Here is a 19426-nt window from a genome sequence, read left to right on the forward strand (position 1 = left end):
GAGGGCAATTTGACACTGTTCCTATGATGTCACTCTCCGAAACATTGTCGACCTTCTACGAATTAGACATCTACGTACAGTAAGTACCCTCCACGTTTTGTTAACGAATTGGGTATCATTTCTTATTCAATCGGTATCGGTGGTGGACAAGGGAAATTGAATTCAGCCAAGGCTTTGCACATGAGATCAATTTGGACATGATTGATGGAAACACAAGTGGGATTCAGTCTCTTTTTCGATACCTCCCCCTCCAACCACCTTTGGCATGGTATTGCCCATCCTCTTCAAAATGGACGAGTGTTTGAATTGAAAAATAATGATCGGTCGTTTTGGATTTCCGTACAAAATAGAAAGATGTCTTGATGAATTCCTGACTTGATAGCCAACCCTGGAGCCTCGACGGCAAGCTGCTGCTGGTCTTGGTCCCGGGCCAGGTGAAGCTGAGGGCATGAGCCCCATAATGACATACTCCTGGTTTGAGTTATTATATTGTACATCCACGATGCTCGAGATTGGTGGTTTCTGACGGACGTTGGGCCAGAATGCCAGAATGAAGACATGATTCAGCCCGAATTCTTAACGAGTCGGGGAAGTTATGTTTGTTCCGTTCTCTGAGCCTCTCAGCAGTCTAAATTACCACTAAACGTGAACTGTTAGGCAGATGCCATTAAGATAGCCGAAATGAAATATTGATATGTAGAATGTGTTCTTGCACTTTTCGAGTTTCATGTGGTGTCTCCATTTAATTGTTATGGGCTAATCCATGTTGCACAGGCTATTGTAGTTAAAAAATCAAAATGGCCCGATGATTCTGGGTATAGAGAAAATCTCACATTCGTTCACATATATCAAATATCAGATATTATGAATCATCTACCGACCAGGTTTGCTTAAGAATTGGAACTGTTTTAGAGACTCTTTGTGTCTTTTGTGTCTTGCCAATGTACCTAAATTCAAAAATAGACGGAAAGGCGATAAATCATTTCTATCCCTGATACAAATCTGCAGGTTTCCAGATTTCCTTCCCTCCCTCCCTCTCTCTCTCTCTCTTAACCAACTAAGAAACCATCTTTCCAACCAACAACCAACCAACCAACCAACCAACCAAGCGAGCGTCCATCCAACTAGTGTACATGTTTCGCCCGTCAGCCAGTCAACAACTAGTCGTTAGGCGACCAAGCCTTAAGTGAATGCCACTTCTACCACTTCTTTGACTTCTACTTTTCGTCTTCCCATTCGCCTATCTTCCTCTTCATCTAATCCTCCAGCAGCCCATAACAGGATTGTGTGTTTCTCCCAGTAATTCAGCCCTAGGGTGTTCCGACCATTTTGGGGGCCCCTTCAAAATGCTGCTATTGTGAAACGTCTTAATAACAACCTGGTTCTGAATTTCTTCATCTCTTAATGCACGTGGTTTATAGGCCAGTTAAACCATTTCGTGGCGCGTTCTCGCTTATGAGAGAGGGAAACCATTCTCATTCTGAAGAGCCTCAACTTTCGGGTCGTCCCCGGGAAAATCAAAACGAGAAACAGGAGTGCCCACAAACAAGTAGTCCTTTTATAGGTAAGCTTTTAGAGAGCGGATATGATCTTTCAGATCAGATATCCAAACGCCATTGATGAGCCATGTGACCATATTCTTTAAACGGCCATAACATGACTTTTGTCCACTGTTCCTTCCGCAAGTGTAAGTAAGGACTTCCAAAACGGACTCAAAAACATCGGACAATACAAGAAAGTTAACCGAGACGAGAAGAACCACGACGGACGAAGACGACGACGACGATGATGACATGTTCAAAGAGCTTTGTGATTGTCGCACTTCCTTAAAATCCCCACATCGAGTTGACTGCTTGCTCTTGTACGAGTACACCAAAACACCCCAGTCAAACTGACCTTGAGGATATTTTTGTTTCTGTCAAGCTGATACCAAAATCATGACGTTTGGAAACTGCCAAAGTGACGACAAACATGTCTCGCTGTTCCAACCCAAGCCAGGACTCACTCCATGGAGTATGTAAGAATAGCAATAATTCATCATCGTAATTCCTTTTCTCCCTATTGGGAAGGTATCATCCATGCCAAACCTGTAAACATGACTTGCAACTTCTGACCGAAGGAGAGAGAGAATGACACAGAGTGAGAGAGAGAGAGAGAGAGAGAGAGAGAGAGAGAGAGAGAAAAAAGAATCCCTTCAAAAGTCAAAGTGATCTTGACGCTAAANACATGACTTGCAACTTCTGACCGAAGGAGAGAGAGAGAGAGACCGAGTGAGAGAGAGAGTGAGAGAGAGAGAGAGAGAGAGAGAGAAAAAAAAGAATCCCTTCAAAAGTCAAAGTGATCTTGACGCTAAAAGAACGGTAGAATCAACAACCAGCTCGAACATGGGCCATTCCATAATCAATGTTGAGTACTTTGGTGGTTACGAGACAAGAGTCGTCCACAACGGACGACAAATCAATGAACAGCTATTAATTGGCACCCCGTTGATCCTTCAAGACAAGTTGCAATCTTCAATGTCGAACGCTTGTGTACACTGTAAAGCACAATGAACCACACTTTTTGTTCCTAGAACAAAGCTTTGGGATCGCTTTGGGTGGCCTTGGATCTAAAGTTGTCAATCTAGGTAACCTTTGAAAGCCTCCTCCAGGTAATCAACGAGCAACAACTTGCGGTAGGTACCAGATGCACATCTTGATTGAACTCTAATTGAACATTAAAACGTGGTTGAAGCACTTCTTCAAGTAAATAAAGAGCCCACCTTGGATCCGGGGTACTTCAGGGTGCAAGACATTGTAGTGTACCTGCGGTATGCCTTCGTCATCGCTAATAAGTTTGAGGAATAAGACAGAAATCCTAGTGAAGCACGATGATCCAATCCCGCCGTTGACATGTCCTTGTAACGAAGGGTTTCTCGTATTTCTTCTGAGCACTAATGGCTCTCAATCAAGGATTGGAGATTAGTTTCATTGTTGTTCGGGTTTGATTTCCACATGCAAGATGTCACATCGATTTTAAACCTTGTCGCATGCGTTCTGGGAGACCAAACAGCCTCTTCGCGACTCCGGGTCGTCATCAAACCCAAAGAGCGGGAATTGCAAATGTTTGATGTCCTTGGGTAGAACATTCGCGTCATGGTTGGGCCGGATTTCGATAGTTTCAAGAAAGGTCTCAGGATAGAATTTCATGAATCCATTTGCACGTTTTGGGACAAAATTCAAATTAGGATGATCAATCGATGATATCGTTTCCGTTTCCACATAAGCCCATCGCACGACGCTTGGATTCTTGGGATGATTGTCTCCATTATGCAGACCATCTTTCTTTCTCTCTCTCTTTCTTGTGGAATGCCAATGACAGCTTGATAGTGCGAGGTGCAATGGCTGGTTGGCGGATAAGTGACAAACGATCAGGGACTCAAGACCTCACAAAGTCAAGTGTCACGCTAATGCTTTCGGGAAATCAAAATCCTCTCACGAGTCATCCCGACGGGACGATTCGGCTGCTGCTATTTTCAAAGTCACCGGCTATCATTGGCAACATCACGTGGTATTGAGAACCCTCAAGGACTTCAGGGTTGCCAGTGACACTAATGGGCTCATTCCCCTTGTACGGGGAATGCCATCTAAAGACGTAATCAGCCAAGATATGTGGGCAAGGAGATTGTAATGCATCCCGAGGTTGATTGGGCTAATATCCTGCCGGAAGAGAAGCACTATGACGCGATTCTCGTTCTCAAATGGACAAGATCTCTTTATCCTGAGTCGTGCTCAGAGATCTTTGACCAAATACCAAAGTGGTTTCCCAATTCAGCGAGCACCCAAAATATCTCAGATAATATCCATTATCAAGCCACTTGAAAACAAGCGTCTCTGAGGAAGCAGAGAGTCGAATCATTGGTGACTGATCATTCGTGATGGCATCCCTGCCTACGTGTGAGTTATTCATTCAGTAATCCTTCTTGATTCTGCTTGGTTCCCCGTGTCCCTCTGATTTGCTTAACATTCTTGACAATTGTCCCTATGTCTTGAATGCTACCCCCAACAGTGAGGATAGATTCTCCATACACACACACACATTCAAACGAATATACGTACACCGTATGTACTCGTACGCATGTACGTATCTGTATGTACGCATTACGTTTGATGAGCTTGTGCAGTATAAGAAGTGCTCTTGGACGAGGATTATCCAGGAGTCAAGCCAGTGAGTGAGGCCATGACGGCATTCGCTGTCCTCTGTCGTCTTCATTTGCTTCATGATTGGCATTACGGAGTTCCCAAGTTAAATGCATGGGCGTCCTTCTGCGAAGGTTCTAATCTAATTTCAGGTCTCCCAAGGTTTGCACGAAAAAAATGCCAATTTTTGAGGTCGTTTAGGACGGACAGGTGCATTTAAAGGAAATTACCGACCCCCTTCTTCTCCTACCCTGGTTTCTCCGGATCTAATTTCCTGTGCAAAATTATCTGCAGATCCGATGAGATTGGAAATGTGGCTCATTTCTTCTAGGTAATATCAACTCATCTCCACAAACCATTTGGCCAATTCAAGCTCATTGAGGACCGAGAATCGAAGATTGAGACCATCCCGTTATTCCTAGGATTCCCAACTCAGACAACGTCATAATAGAAGCTAATACAATTCTCAATTCTACGCAGATACCTACTACGATAACTGCATCTGACCAAAGTAGAATTTTATGGATGTGAGTGGGGGGAGGAAGAGCCCAGTTCACTAATGCACATGACACCGAAGATAGAACCAACTATAAATCACGGTTCAGACGCAGATTGGAAATCTAAGGGGCAGTCCCCATGCAGTCAATTCTACAAAGATGGACACAAAAGGCGACTCCTCCTAGTTTTCCACTGATACGGAACTGGTTGCTGCCAGAATTATCACATGGTCGAGAATTCGTCCCAAAAACACTTTGTCTCCCTTCGGCGGCTTCTTCCGTGAAATGATCAAATTTATGACCATACATACCATACATTACACACTGTACACACAGCTCTTCTGAAAAGAGGGAAATGATCTTTTGTGCCATCTTCTTCTACTAGCTCTTTGTATGGGGAATCTCTCAGCATGACATAACACATGATACATCCAATATCGAGACACATTCTCCCACACCACGTGGTCCATGTCCACCAAGCCATCCATGACTTTGGCGTCATTGTGAACTGTCTCGAGAACGGTTTAGGCCATTGCGATACGGGAAATCCGTGGTAATTGATACTTGACAAGATTTCTTGGAGCAAGAATCTGAAATGCGTGTCTGTGAAATGTTATTGATGGGAATGATTTGAATGTCTGCCATTGTGATTAAACGGAGTTACATTGGCCACGATTTCGTGTATGGCTTGTGTAAAATGTGTTCATAAAATAAACGTCCGGTTCATGGTCCAATTCATCAAGTTAAGAGGGATGTGTAAGATTCCAGATTTCATGAATGTGCACCCTCTCATCGCAGCGTTTCCCAACTTTTTAGTCTGTGTGCACATTTGGGCTTTAAACGTCTTATTGTTTTGTTTTGCTTTCATTTGAATTGACATTTTACATAAACATCAGCAAACATTGCATTTCTCGAAATCGTTTTGATTTTAACTTTAAGCGGTGTGTTTCAATGCTGATGGTTTTTTTTGGATTTCAAAGACTACGTATATGTGTTTCGAGCAACCTGGTTAGCATTTATGAACATAAACATCGCATCAAACAAAAACAATTGCTCACAAAATCCTTGTGTCAACTTCATTCTTAACCAGGTAAAGTTTGAATGAAAACCCTGGATATCGCTTGGGTCTACCATTTTTATTTCTATTGGTCGTGAGCCTCATGCAGGTGTCGTAAAGACTGAAGGCAAACTTTCACCATTTAATTGCACTACTGTGTCAAGTCATGTCGAAGAAACACACCTTCTCTGTGGCTTCTGATCCTTCTATAGCTTCCTTTGGCTGCTTCAATTTGGTCAGACGCGAATCGAATGGAGTCCGGGCAGCTAGCCCATTATGCCTCATTTGGGATCATTTGCATTTTCAAGCGTGCAAATCCCACAAGGAAGGACGAAATGGCCGTTGGTGGATCGAGGAGGAAAGAAAGGACTTTTGGCTTTTCAAATGGATATGAACCCAGTCCATTTAAGGTGGTACCTCCGAAAAAAGCGCGGCTCGTGCACTGATTCCACGAAAGGAAACCGAACTCTTAAGAATCATGAGACAAAATGTAGCACATTTCTCCTGGTCATGCTACAGGTGTATTACACAGGCTCCATAGGTATTGTGTAGGTAGATTTTGTGAGTGTGTGTGTATGTGTGTACATCTACACTCGTCGTCTGTCTCATCTTGACTTTCCCTCAAACTCATGGTTCCTCCAATGAGATATTTCCTGGTTGGATGACGAAATCTACTGTATTTTTGTACTTCAATATCCTGAGGCCCCCTTATAGATAAGTAATTGGAATTGGTTTGGAAGATCTACGGCATATGGCAATGCACAAAAATGATTACAGATTCATATTCCACAGTATCTCTCTGAGCACTTGTGAGAGTCCTTGCTTGTTCACTTCGAATTAGTGAATAGCTCAGGATAGAAGGTCTTAGGGTTGTCTAGTAATGAATAAGGTAACTATTTTATTAGACATGAATTCACTCTCCGCCTGTGTACGCAGCTTGAACTTTGGCCTCTGGAACCTCCCATTTGAAAGGGTTCATATGACGTCTCACACGAATATTCTTTGTCGTCGTGTTATTTATTTCTAGCTGATTTCCAGTTTTCACTTGTCCCCACGCATTTTTGGTTCTGAAGCCTAATTCTAGTCCCGCCAGTATCCGAAGAACAACAACTGTAGTGTAACCAGCCATCCTGGAGATGGGGTTACCTGAAAAGCCCTTCAAATGAATGGGTAGTCCCCTCTTTCGCTTACGGCGTAAGGAGGCAAATGGTTGGGTTTGGATGATTTTCTCCCAATTTTCAAGTGGTTGGGCTGCTCCTCAATTGCAAATGGTTGGGTTTGGATGATTTTCTCCCAATTTTCAAGTGGTTGGGCTGCTCCTCAATTGGTCATATATCGCCTTTCTTCCCAGGTGGATCCATTTAGCTCAACAGCACTTTCTCCAATGCCTACTCTTACATCTCAATCCTCGGGTGGATGGATATATACTTTGAGAAATGAGAAGCACATCATGTGTTGCGAAAAGTGGAAGGCAATAAATTAAATCTCAAACTAGATTTGGGTCCCCGATTATTTTAAGATAGAATGTAGGTTACTTCTAAGAGTATGATGACGGTATGGCAGCTCGTGGTCGGGAATGGTTGTCAGTCGGTAGGCGTAGGCTGAAAAGAGGTGGCTTAAAATGCCTCTTGATGCACTTTGGTCTCTGTCACCGAGCCTCTAAAGAAAACCAGGGAACTTACGTACAGCAATTTCTCCATACTAGAAATTGGAGATCATCTGCTAAAACAGACTGTGGGCCGCAAGTCCTTCTTCTTCTTTGTCCCGATTGTTGTAGGAAATCCGTGGCCACGGCCGGATCGAGTTATCAAGATCTCTCAGCGATATCGATGATCTGGTTCGAGTCAAGCGGAGCCGGTTTGTGGATCAGCTCGAGCGTCCAACCACCAACCACCAACCACCGTGTCCACCCGAGTTAATGAACTGTCAATTAGAATTTGAATTGATGAACAATCAGAGAGGAAGTCTGAGGAGTTTTTTGGTGATGGGGTTGGAGAAATAATTGACCACAACAGGTTGATTGGGTGTTGAGAGCGAAAAAAACATGAGCACGAATCGCTCCAAAGCGCTGAGTTCTCATCCGTCATAACCAAGGACATTGACCCAAACCTACCTCACTCAACCACAATATGCACAAGTTCGTTTGTTTTTGAGTATAATTCATCGATTTATAAGTGGAATTTTCCCTAGCGTTCTGAATGTTGGTCGCTGATTCCAACTGTCTTGCAACTGATTCAGCTGACAGCTTAGGGATAAAAGCCCGAGGGTGAAATATTTCCATCGAATTATTCACTTAGGAAATGGGAGGATGGGTGGTTGATGGTTGATGGTGGATGGTGGATGATTTTTTGTGGATGACAAGTCGAAGCTGCCTTCAGATCGGTGAGTAATTAGTCAGGTTTTTGAACCACGAGCTTTGGTCGGTTAGGTGGCAGGTTGGTCTTCCTTCAAATATTTGGACATTTTGCTCGCACGAGACGCCATATGTTTTGGCTGCTGTCCACCATGAAATGGATTAAACACTACACCATCCCTCCCACTTCTTAGTTCAAAGATCTTCACCCATTATCCACTGGAGCAGCCCAGACTAGCCAATTTTTCAAGCCACGCATTTCGGACTTGAAAGTTTTTTCGATAACGACAAATGGTGCTTGATCATCATGATCCTCTCCGTAAACCCTATCCCCTAATGTTTTTAATGCCTCATCCTTTCCTCGGAAGATATCCTATAGAATCCACAAATCCGACGCCCATATTCAAGCAGAGGTGTGACCTTCATATGACGTGAGTAATTGATCTTACGGGCTTTTGAAAAGGATTATCCGCCCCAAAATCCGGATTGATCTAATCGGTCCAATTTGTCCCGTATTTTAAACAAGGAGACTCCCTGAGTATTAGTGGTTAGTTCTAGTGACCAGATTATTGTTGATACAAAGGACTTTTTAAGATCTTACTGTGTCTTCTTGGAAAGAAAGATCCATGGGTTAAAGTCAAAGCTGATGATGGTGATCATCATCATCAGAGAAGATCTGGATGGACACGAACAAGTGAACACAAGGCGTGAACCCGGTACACAACTAGATGGAAGGTACTCTGCGGTGATTCGGCCAGGAGTGACTTGAACGCCGACATTTGCCCAAGGCGAAGAAAACAGTGGTTGATCCTCCAGGTTTCTTGACTCAGGAATGGCGAAGGCTGTGGCAGTGCAATGATGTGAAAAACTAAATCATACATTGCAAAATCTCGTGTCAAAACCAGCATGGTTAGTGAGCGGAGTAATTCCCGTTTCCGAGGACATGTCACACCGAACGCTACAACTATGGAGAGATGGATGCTCTGGAATGGTGAAATCGGGGCATCATGAATTCTTGACGGGCAGGTGGAAATCCACCCACGTGCCTTAAAAAAACTTGGCAACGCACCGTTGATTTTTTGAGGTTGGAATTACTGAGTGGATGAGCTTATTGATACCCTTTCTCTCATTATTCATGCAATGATGATTAGTCTGACTATGCATCAAACTGACGGGAGCGGATAGCTAACTATCTCCAGGATCTCCTATTGCCCGTCGCGTCTACTCTAGGAGCGAGCTTCTCTCGCGGAGTCTCTCGCGGAGTCTCTCGGAGGCTCGGAGCGTCATTATTCGGTTGAGAGTTTCAAATTGCCTTTCGCCATCCTAATCAAGGTGTATGATACAGCCAGTCATGGCCTAACGCGTCCACGTCCAGGAGTAATAGATGCGTGTGCTGAACAACAACGAAAGGCTCAACTGAGAGACAATGATGGAGCCGAAGCCGAAAATGATTTTCTAATGAGCTTTTATTTTCTCTGCATCGAATTGAAAGCGAAATAAATTATTTCATCACAGCCATCATTGCAAATGTTGGATAGGAAATGGTTCCATGTGTGACCGAGCGTGAAGAAGTCTCTCGCGTCCATATGGCAAGGAATTGTTTGAGATTTGGTTTGGATTCCTATGCTAATTCCTTTTAGACAATGTATTCATCTTCATTTTGGGCCAAGGAAGAAGACGTATGGGATGGAAGTAATTGCTGCCCACTCAGGGTGGAATGTGTATGGGCATGATGGCACAATTCCTCTTCGGCAGAAGAAGCCACGGATGAGGCGCACGAAGTGGATGAATTCGGACTTGATGAGGGTGTGGTCGTTTGGGGAGAATTCGAGACCTCGGACACGGCTGAGGTGGATGACTGATCTCCCAAACTACCGGAAGGCACGGTTGGTGTTGGAGAGGGCTTGAGCACAAGATCCAAATTGCGATTGATGTAGACAGCATTGACCGGGTCAACTCCTTGCTCGGGATGGTGGTGGCGGTGACGCCCACTGTTATTCCTCTTCTGAACTTGCTGTTGAAGATGGTGTCGCACGTCCTTATTGAACCCCACGCCCAAAGGTAAGAGGCTGGGCTCCAAAGTGTGATAGATGTGGTGACTCTCAGGGATACTCTGATAGGTGTGATGAGAGTAAACCGAGGACACTACCGAAGGGGCGTTCCGGATAGGAGTTCCACTTTGGGAGGTGGCCGAAACCATCATCTGCTGACCATTGGATGTTAGATACTTGGAGGCCGGAAACCCATCCGCTGTCGTGCTCTGTGTGGCCACAGAACCCACTGGTGAGTTATTTATGGCGTATGTCCACACTCCACTCACTTGGTCAACTTGGACCAAGGAATTTGACTTGACAGGGCCTCCAGGACCCATGGACCCATTACCAACACCCCCATTGGGTGCAACCGGGGATGCAGGCTGCAATGTCCTTAGCGTGACATTCCTATGGAAAGTGAGGAATGCTGGCTCAGGCAGGAAGAAGCGTAACTTGTTCAGGAACCCGGGAGAACCCCATTTCACCGATGCGCAAGTCTGAAGGTAGTGTCTCAACTCCTGATGCGCCTGGAGGTCATCTTCGGTTAGATCTTGCAACAAGAGGATGATTAATTTGCTGTTTTCTTTCAAGAGGGCATTTCTCAAGGGGATCTTGACATGTGGCCACTCGGTCTCCAAATAGGATCGCGACAAGACAAGTACGACCCGTGAACTCGATTCTGTGGCCACAGACACCGTGTCATAAAGTGAGGCACTGGGAGGAAAATCTCGCTGATGAAGGCAAAGCTTGTAGGATGTGGCTCCATGCTCCAGAGTTGGGGCCAGACTTTGGTCGACAAAATCTGCATCCTTGATCGAGTAGCTGATGTAGACGTCAAACAACTTGTTTTGAGCATAGCAGGACCCACCCGAGTGAATTGAAGATCCGCTCCGACTATCATAGATCTCGGAGGTTTTGCTGTACAACCAGGTCTGGATCTTGACTCTGAATAGGCAGACCAACATGAAGGCGACCACGATGACTACCAAAGCCACAATAGTGCCGATCAGAATAGGCAGGAAATCGCTGTTGTCGCCCTCGTTGAGCTTCAGTAGCGCTTGCTGTTGCTTGGTCTTCTGATCACCCCCGGATCCGGATGATTCGGAAGATGTAGAACAAAGTGACAATTGGTTCTTCTTGTTATGAAGCGACTCGACGGTGAGCTCATTGGTGACACAATTGATAGTATCAACGTCTGGAATGCTCTCGGTGAAGGTGCGCAAGAATGTGACGAACGGTGTGAGGAATTCACATTCACAAGACCACATATTCTCACCCAAAGACAAGCTCATTAAGAATGGATGACGATGAGTGCCCATCAGATCCCACACTGGGAAACTTGTTAGCAGATTGCCATCCAGTCTCAGTGTGGTTAAGGAAGTCAGAAATCCAAACACCGACTCTCGGATATGTATCAGGTCGTTATTCTGTAAATAGAGCTCCCTTAGACCCGAGAGCGACTCGAATTCGTGTCCAATGAGCTCCTTCAGCTGGTTGTCCTCGAGATGAAGAATCTCCAGACTGGCAAGACCGCCGAAGGTCTCCTGCGAGATGGACGTGATCTTGGAGGAGTTCATGAATAGCGTGGTTACCCGTCTCCTACCAATGAAGCTCTGCGTATCCACATCGCCCATCTCGTTCCCATCCAAATGAATATGGGTGGCGTCCATCGGAATGAGCAAAGGGACATCGCTATGATTTCGATGTGAGCACTGAATGCGATTCACGGACCAATCCGAATCGTGAAAACATGTGCATCCTTCTGGGCATTGCATCCGACAGTCACAGGCGAAGAAGTCACAACACATGCACAAGGGGAAGCAATGAGTCTTGTATTGGCAAAGAAACTCGTCTTGGGCCAATTCGGAAATGGGAATGGCTGCCATGGACGCGTTCTGGCTCTGATTGGGAAGCTGGCAAGTGATGGTCTCCAAATCCGTGACTTGGGGGTGATTTCCGTTTAAGGAGATATCGTTGATTTGTTGAAGCCATTCCATTTCACAATCACAACTGAATGGATTGCCACTCAAAAGGAATTTGGGACGTGCTAGAAGGGAATACGAGAAAAAGTGACATTAGAAGATGAAGAAGCAGAGGATCCCTTTCGTTCATCATCTTTTGGAAAATGCGGGAAATGCTTGGATGTGTAGATAAGTGGATGGATAGTTGTTGGGTGAGTACGTACGAATGGATGATGGATGGCATAACGGTATGCCTACATGTACAAATGGGATGAATCGGGCAATTTTTACGGGAAAATTGGAATGCCAGGCTATATACATCTGAGTGCGAGGCCGTCAGATGACTTTCAAATTACTGCTTGTAGGCAATACTTAGCACAGAATAGATAGAGCCATCTCATAAATTAGACGGGCTACCAACCACCTGCATCTTGGCTTCTTTACTATGACGACGTGGTCGATATTGCTTCATTCAAATTCAAATTGACATCAGATGCAAGAACGCGATCAAAGGTTCTCATGAGATGAATCGGAGAAAGAAAAAAACACCGCCATTCCTCATAGACCAATACTTTACATTTGTGTATGTATATGTGTGTGTGTGTCTGCTTGAGCGAGTGTCACATTGGGTGCAATCAATCATTTTTTTTTTTGAAATCCAGATCTAATCTCACAAAACATGAGCAAACATCCCACATGTCAAATATTCCCAAGTGGTGGGCCGCACTGAATGGCGAACAATCCGCATTCCATCCCATCCATTTGGGAATTCATCACATGTACAATGAGAATGGGAGCGAGTTGCCAAGAATTAATTCTAACCAGGAGCCCTCTCCCAACTTCTGGACTCCCCAACTTAGTTTGTTCAAAGCTCAACAACATCTTTTTAAAAGGTAGCCTCTATTCAATCAGTGGTTCGTACGTGGCACACTCGAACATAGGTATTTACTCGGAAAGGTGAATGCTGACTCGACCGAAGAGCTTACCTTTGATGGGCACTTTGCTGATAAACAACGAATCCAAGGCGAGATGGCTGATCAAATTGGATGCGAGATCAACTCTTGCCAAATTTGGCTTGTCTTCGAAGAGTCGAAGGGGGATGGTCTCAATCAAATTGTCGTTCAGAACAATGCTCTCGAGGCTGGAGGGCAGTGACAGCTTGTTCAGGCTTTTAATCTTATTAGCACTGGCATCCAAGGTCTTGAGGCTGAAGCCACTCTTGAGCTTGTAGTAGTTGCCAAGTTCTTCGATCCGATTGTCGTGCAAATCCAACATCTCCAAGCTCATCGGGATGAAAGCGAAGTCGAACCACGCCAATTGGTTGGAGGACAAATTGAACCATTGGAGGTGGGCAAGAGATGATAGGACCCCATTGATATCTGTCAATCGGTTATTATCTAGCCGAAGTGCCCGAAGCTCTTGAAGGTGATCGAAGGCCTTGCGTTCAATTTGAACCAGATGATTGCGGGCGAGGTTGAGCACATGTAATTGGGATGCATTGGCAAGAAAATGGCGAGAGATGTTCGTGAGACGATTTCCCGCCAGACGGAGGCCGTACAAGCTCTCCAAGCCGTTGAAGTCACTATCTCTCAGCTCTAAAATGGCATTCTCGCCCAAGTCGAGCGTCTTCAATTTCTGGAGATGACCGATGGACGAGGGCACTTCCACGAGATGGTTATTGTCTAAAGATAGATCCTCCAGGTCAGGCGTCAGACTGAAGATGTTATCAGGCACTTTTACAAGCTCGTTGTGATCCAATGAGAGAGAAGTCAGATTCCCGTCTAGTCCTCGAAAGGCATCGGGAGCGAGACTCTCGATCTTATTGTGGGAGAGCACCAACACTCTCAAAAGGGCCTGATGCCCAAACGTGGAACCATCCACGGAATGGATCTGATTATGGTGGACTAGGAGACTCTCCAGGTTGGGGAGGTGTGAATGAAAAGTCCGACTGTCGATTTGAGTGATTTGATTCCAAGAGAGGTCAAGCACTCGAAGATTCCTCAGACCCGAGAAAGTGCCCTCGACAAGGAGATGATTGGCGATAGCGTTCCGAGATAAGTTGAGCACAATCAGGTTACTTAGACCCTCAAAGACACCAGCCGGTAGCAACGATAAAGAGTTGTTTTGTAACCAAATCTTCTGAAGCGACTCGCTCTCATTGAACAGGGTCGGAGGTAGAGCAGCCAATTGGTTGTCGGCCAGGTTGAGCTCCTCCAAATGGGACAAGGTGGCCAAGACATTGTCCCCCAAGATGGTAATACGATTCTTGCTCAGATTTAAGACCACCAATTGGGAGGCCAGTTTCAAATCACTGTCCCTTAATGAGGCTATGGCATTGGAAGTGAGATCCAAGATGGTCAATCCCGTATCACATGAGTGAACTGGTGACAAACCAAGATCCGAGACCTCGACCAAATGATTATGAGAAAAATTGACCGTCTTCAGTTTGGGCAGGTCGCAAAGCATTCCATTGGGCAATGTCCAGATATTGTTGAACGACAGATTCACTTCCTCAAGCTCAGACAAGGTATGCAAAGCATGTGGATCCACCTCCATGATGGTCGAAGCCCATTCTTCATTGTGGCTATGGATAGAGAGGCTTTTCAGATCTTGGAGATGGGCAAACAGATTGTTGGGAAGCTCCTTGATCTTGCAGTATTCAATGTCCAGCGATACCAGACTTCGGGTCACTTCACTTTTGAACATCTCAGGACCCACTATGCTTTCCGAGAAGAAGATATCCGAGCATTTCACTCGTAAATGATGGACTCGCTTGTCATTTTGTTCGAAGAAGATATCTTCTGTTTCCAATTGTGCTACGTTTTGTAGGACACGAATCTGACAATCGAGTGAGGATTCCGAAGCCTCATAATCACATCGGGAGGCATGGGCAGAGCGGATGGCGAGCGAAGATAGAGCCCCTAGGATGAATGCCACACCCATGAACCTCCTCCATTTGTTGAACGATGCCATGGCCGAACTTCAACTGATCGGAGATCAAAACAAGGCGGCGATTATTTCAATCGCATTGTTTCCTATCTGATTCTGCGAGTGTTTTTGGGTGCCCTAAACAACCGATCGGCGCACACTGGACCACACTCCCAATTTATTGGATTGGAGCCCATGGCCGTAAAAGGCACTCATCACTATTCGAAAAACACATCAATCTCAGAAAGTAATCACAGGTATGCCCAAAACTAGAGTTCCAATTCCTCAAGGCATTGGTACCGTTGCAACGCCCCCAAGAAAAGTGTCAATACCAAAGTGAGGAGGAGGAGGAGGTGGCTTCAATTCCAATAAAGGGGAGGGGGAGTGACAACACTGCACCGAATCGTACCATCAAACACTTGTCTCTTGCAGCTTTTGTTCTTGGAGGGAGAGATCACGGCGGAACATCTCTACACTCTTAAGTCTTGACGGCAACTGAGTCTGAGATTTTGTTATTCTCCACTCTAATCGCCTTGAGCTTCTCCTTTGGATCGAGCTCCCTCACCTCGTCAATCGTCGACCCACCGCGACTTGCAGTCTTTGCTTTGGACCTCTCAAGTGCCTGAGCTCGTCTACCTCTTGGTGGTGGTGGCGCCGAAGACTGGAAGGTACTCCAGGTTTGCGACTGGTCGCCGCTTGCCCGAACCTTGATGGCGCCGATCTGATGGTGCATTTGAAAAGGGGGAAACGGAGAACGAGAGAGGCAAGAGGGAAGGTAAGGGGAAGGTAAGGATTGCATTCTCCATTTTTAAGAGGGGCACTCAAACCCTTGCCAACCTGACCCATCATCATTCAGAGAAGCAAGATCGTCGTCGAACTTGCCCGTTGGAAAAACTTAAAAACCCGGTGGTGGTGGTGGTGGTGGTGACGGTAGTTGTGATGGTTTCTTTGGTATCGGTCGGTGTAGAAGCTGTACCAAGGAACCATCCAAACATCAAGCGGGTGGGTGACGTATTGCATGGACGTGCAGTAGGGTCAAGACGAATCATGTACTGTGTTGTATAGAGTGTACGTATGTTCACTAGGAAGGACACTTCAGGAGAAAGTGTGTGACAAAATAAAGTGATTTCGTTAGATCACCTTCTCCTGCTGGGAGCTTGCTCTTCGAGAACTCTCAATCACCGCCAGCGTATATGCACATCCTCACACACACATAGCTACAAACAAGTGCAGTCGTCGAGCGAAGAGTTCATCCCCTCCCCACGAAAAATTACTTAATCTCCAACCATAAACCCTCTCTGGCGGTGATGAGTGATATGTTCACTCTGCTTCGACACCCGGTTATACCCATATTTGACTGAGGCCAGGGGGTAGAAAATACGGAGATGCTCATCCCCGCCGCTCTCTCAGATTATGTTCTTGCCAAGTTTGTTGTTGGCAACGTACAGAGAAATAGGGGTCCTCCAAGGAGCGTCTATTGCACCCTTTCTTCATCACGTACCTTTGGCATCTTGTTTTTACACCAACTGACATGAACTGACATCGTTGCCGTGAGCCGGTTAACCAGCACATTGGAGCACAATGAAGCTTCTTGTTTTGGCTTCTGCCTTCGTTTTAGCCTCAAGGAGGCTGCAAGTAAACTCTGACAGTAATGACTCGGGAGTAAACTGAAGTTTAAGTGAGAGGGCAACACTGGAATATTCTTTTTTATATAGATGTTTATCTGCAACAAGACGAGAGGCAGAACTACTAGCTCGGGTTGAATTCATAAGTAGTTCATGGACCACTCCGGGAAAGCGTCGAAAGGCTTTGAAGGAAAGTTATTACATTGTGTCTGGAGGCGAACAAAGAGGGTAGGGATATGTCCAATGCTAGATAACGGAGGAGTGGACGGGAATTGCAAGTGAGCGAGTGAGTGAGTGAGTGAGTGCGAAATCAGGTACTTCACTCGAAGCTAGACCAATTAGAAATGAAGCAATCCCCTTTTGTTTTCGGAACAATCAAGAGGTGAGAACGCTAAATAAAGGTTTTTCTTGTGACACTCACTCTTTACTTTTCCAACTATTTTGAATGTGTGTTCTCTGAAATTGTCCAGTAAATCTTTTGCTCATTACCAGAATTCCACAAACTCAAAGAGCATTGACTTCAATCAATCTAACCGATATCCTAAGCTGTCAACCCTGCCCACTTCAATTGAAAGTGACGGACAGATCTGGTCGCAGCCAGAGAAGCCTCTACGGTCTTATCCAACGCTCTGGTCAAGGCGCCGATCCATAGCCTCCTCTAATTACGATTGTGCTCAACTGTGATGAGTTTGAAGTTTATTTGTGTGACCAAGACTGATCACTCACTGCGTTGTTTCTAGTCCCTCAAACTGACGAACTCTGAACTTGAAAGGATGAGCAACTTGGTCCAAATTGCACTCCCTGTGCAGTGAGGTACGATGATCTCCTGGTGTTACTACGAGGACGAGGATCGAAACGAGATTGGTCTCCCTATCCTCCTATATTCCGTCCCTTTCATCTCTACTGTCAAGAGTATTTAGACGATCCTCGTTCACTATAAAAGTGAATTTGCGAGGGGTTTACGCCGGAACTTGATAAGAAATGTGCCGAACTTGAAACGTGATTTGGATGACGAGCAGAGCAGAGTATTGACTCAATGACTCTTATCTGGTCACCGCAATGGGACATGGATTCCACTTGAGTTTTGAGAGTGTCTCTCTCTTGTCTGACTGAGAATCCCAGATGAGGTAGAGTCAGCACGATACTAATTCGTTGCTCTTGGCTTTTGTCTCAAATTGCTGGATGACTCTCCTGCTCATCTTGTCCATCTTCACTTCACAACAAATGCAATTAGACTCGCACAAAAGAGACAGAGTAAGGAAAAGACAGACCTTTTCACCTGTGAGTTTTCCCACAGCCGCAAATGTTAATGATTATTCGTTCTCGTTCTCGATCTCCCAATCTCTCTTGTGAGCACAGCTTCATTTTGAACTGAAGAAAGTCGGCCAATATCCAATCCTCATGTAATCGTGGCATGTTCCACAATGGCCATGATGGAGTGGGCATCAGTTTACTCTCACAACGAAACCGACCGAAATAGAATCGACCGGGAAAGCCAGCCAAAATGGAAGCGGGCTTTGTTTGCCGAGTTGAATTCGAAATCTGCGGTCAAGTGTCAAAGAGTTGCAGAAAGTGGGAATATGAGCTTACACAAGGATTGCAACGAGTCGAGGTCCAGCTCCCCAAAGGGTCATCGAATTCGGACAATGGGAATGGGTTGAGCTAATTTGACTTGGCCCTGCCACTAATAGGTCGAGCTCTAATCCTGGAAAGCAATTTGGCCCGAACTTTCCCTTATTTGTTTGCTGGGAACTACGACTGACTTTGTCCACCTAAAGTAGAAGCCCTGAGCTTTGCTAGTTACTATCCAATGCCGAATATAACCAGGAGGGCTGAACCCTGGGATTAAGTCGATCCCGGGTTGTGGCTAAAATGATGGGGTAAGTTGGAGTTGGTAGATACGGGTGCTGCTCGGGCGTCAAATTGGCCATTTATAACGAGAATTGTGTCAAAAATTAGACAAATATCATCGATCCATGGCACCACCACGACCATTACCATTACCACGAATCCTCTCTGCCAACAAGAACTTTTTTGTTCGCAATTTTCGAGAGAGCGGCCAAACCTTGTGTTCGGGTTTGAGACGATCGATCCTTGGATCGTATCCAGGTCGTAATCCGATCTGAACTAATCGGAGCAATAAACCCGATTCACCGAGATTCGGGTGTGAGACGAAGTAATGCGGTTGACAAGAATGGGGGAGGAAGGGCTGGTTGGATGGCTGGCTAACTTATTATTATTATTTGCCCATGGAAATCAGAGCAACTCGAGACGAATGAAATGTGGAAGGAGCCATGAGGAGGATTGGTAAAGGAATTTTAAAGGGATTTAATTTGCTCTCTGAAAGTCGTAAATGTGAAATGGCTCTAGTGAGAGTACTAAATTGTTCGCGCAGGTATAAAAATGAGCAAAAAATGCATTCACACACGATTTGGTGTGTTTGACAAAGCAGTGAAAAATCTCAAACAAAACAAATTCTTGAGTTAAAGACGGAGAGAAAAAAAAGTCATCTGACAGTTATGTCATAATGAATAAAAATCCAAGTTGAGAACATGGCAAGCACATGCTAACAATTTGGGGTTCACATTGAATCTGTCGGACTTTGGACCTCTGAACTATACATGGACTAGGAGGTAATTGTGCATCGGTCTAGCTTAACATCGAGGCCTATTCCCGCCTATTCCTAATGCGCCCTTTTACGAGGGCAAACAAATCATTTAGTTTTGACTTGTTTGATTGAACTTAATGTACATAGTTCACTGTCAATTCTGCCCTTTTCTTTGACTCTATCTAA

At 45.2% G+C, this 19426-nt stretch overlaps 1 protein-coding gene and 1 long non-coding RNA gene across 2 annotated transcripts; both read right to left on the bottom strand.

The window, feature by feature from the left end:
- Positions 1-7002: 7002 nt before the first annotated feature.
- LOC131888693 (uncharacterized) lies at positions 7003-7936 on the bottom strand. Its single transcript, XR_009374146.1, has 3 exons — positions 7846-7936; positions 7415-7655; positions 7003-7333 (listed from the first exon to the last, which is right to left on the bottom strand). It is a non-coding gene; the product is annotated as an uncharacterized LOC131888693 (long non-coding RNA).
- A 1485-nt stretch (positions 7937-9421) lies between these two features.
- LOC131888688 (toll-like receptor Tollo) lies at positions 9422-15502 on the bottom strand. Its single transcript, XM_059237607.1, has 2 exons — positions 13066-15502; positions 9422-12165 (listed from the first exon to the last, which is right to left on the bottom strand). The coding sequence occupies exons 1-2, from the start codon at positions 15050-15052 to the stop codon at positions 9722-9724; spliced, it is 4431 nt and encodes a 1476-aa protein (XP_059093590.1). The 5' UTR covers positions 15053-15502; the 3' UTR covers positions 9422-9721.
- Between the last annotated feature and the right edge of the window lie 3924 nt (positions 15503-19426).

The sequence above is a fragment of the Tigriopus californicus genome, chromosome 10, assembly GCF_007210705.1.
Source record: "Tigriopus californicus strain San Diego chromosome 10, Tcal_SD_v2.1, whole genome shotgun sequence".
Classification (NCBI taxonomy): domain Eukaryota; kingdom Metazoa; phylum Arthropoda; class Copepoda; order Harpacticoida; family Harpacticidae; genus Tigriopus; species Tigriopus californicus.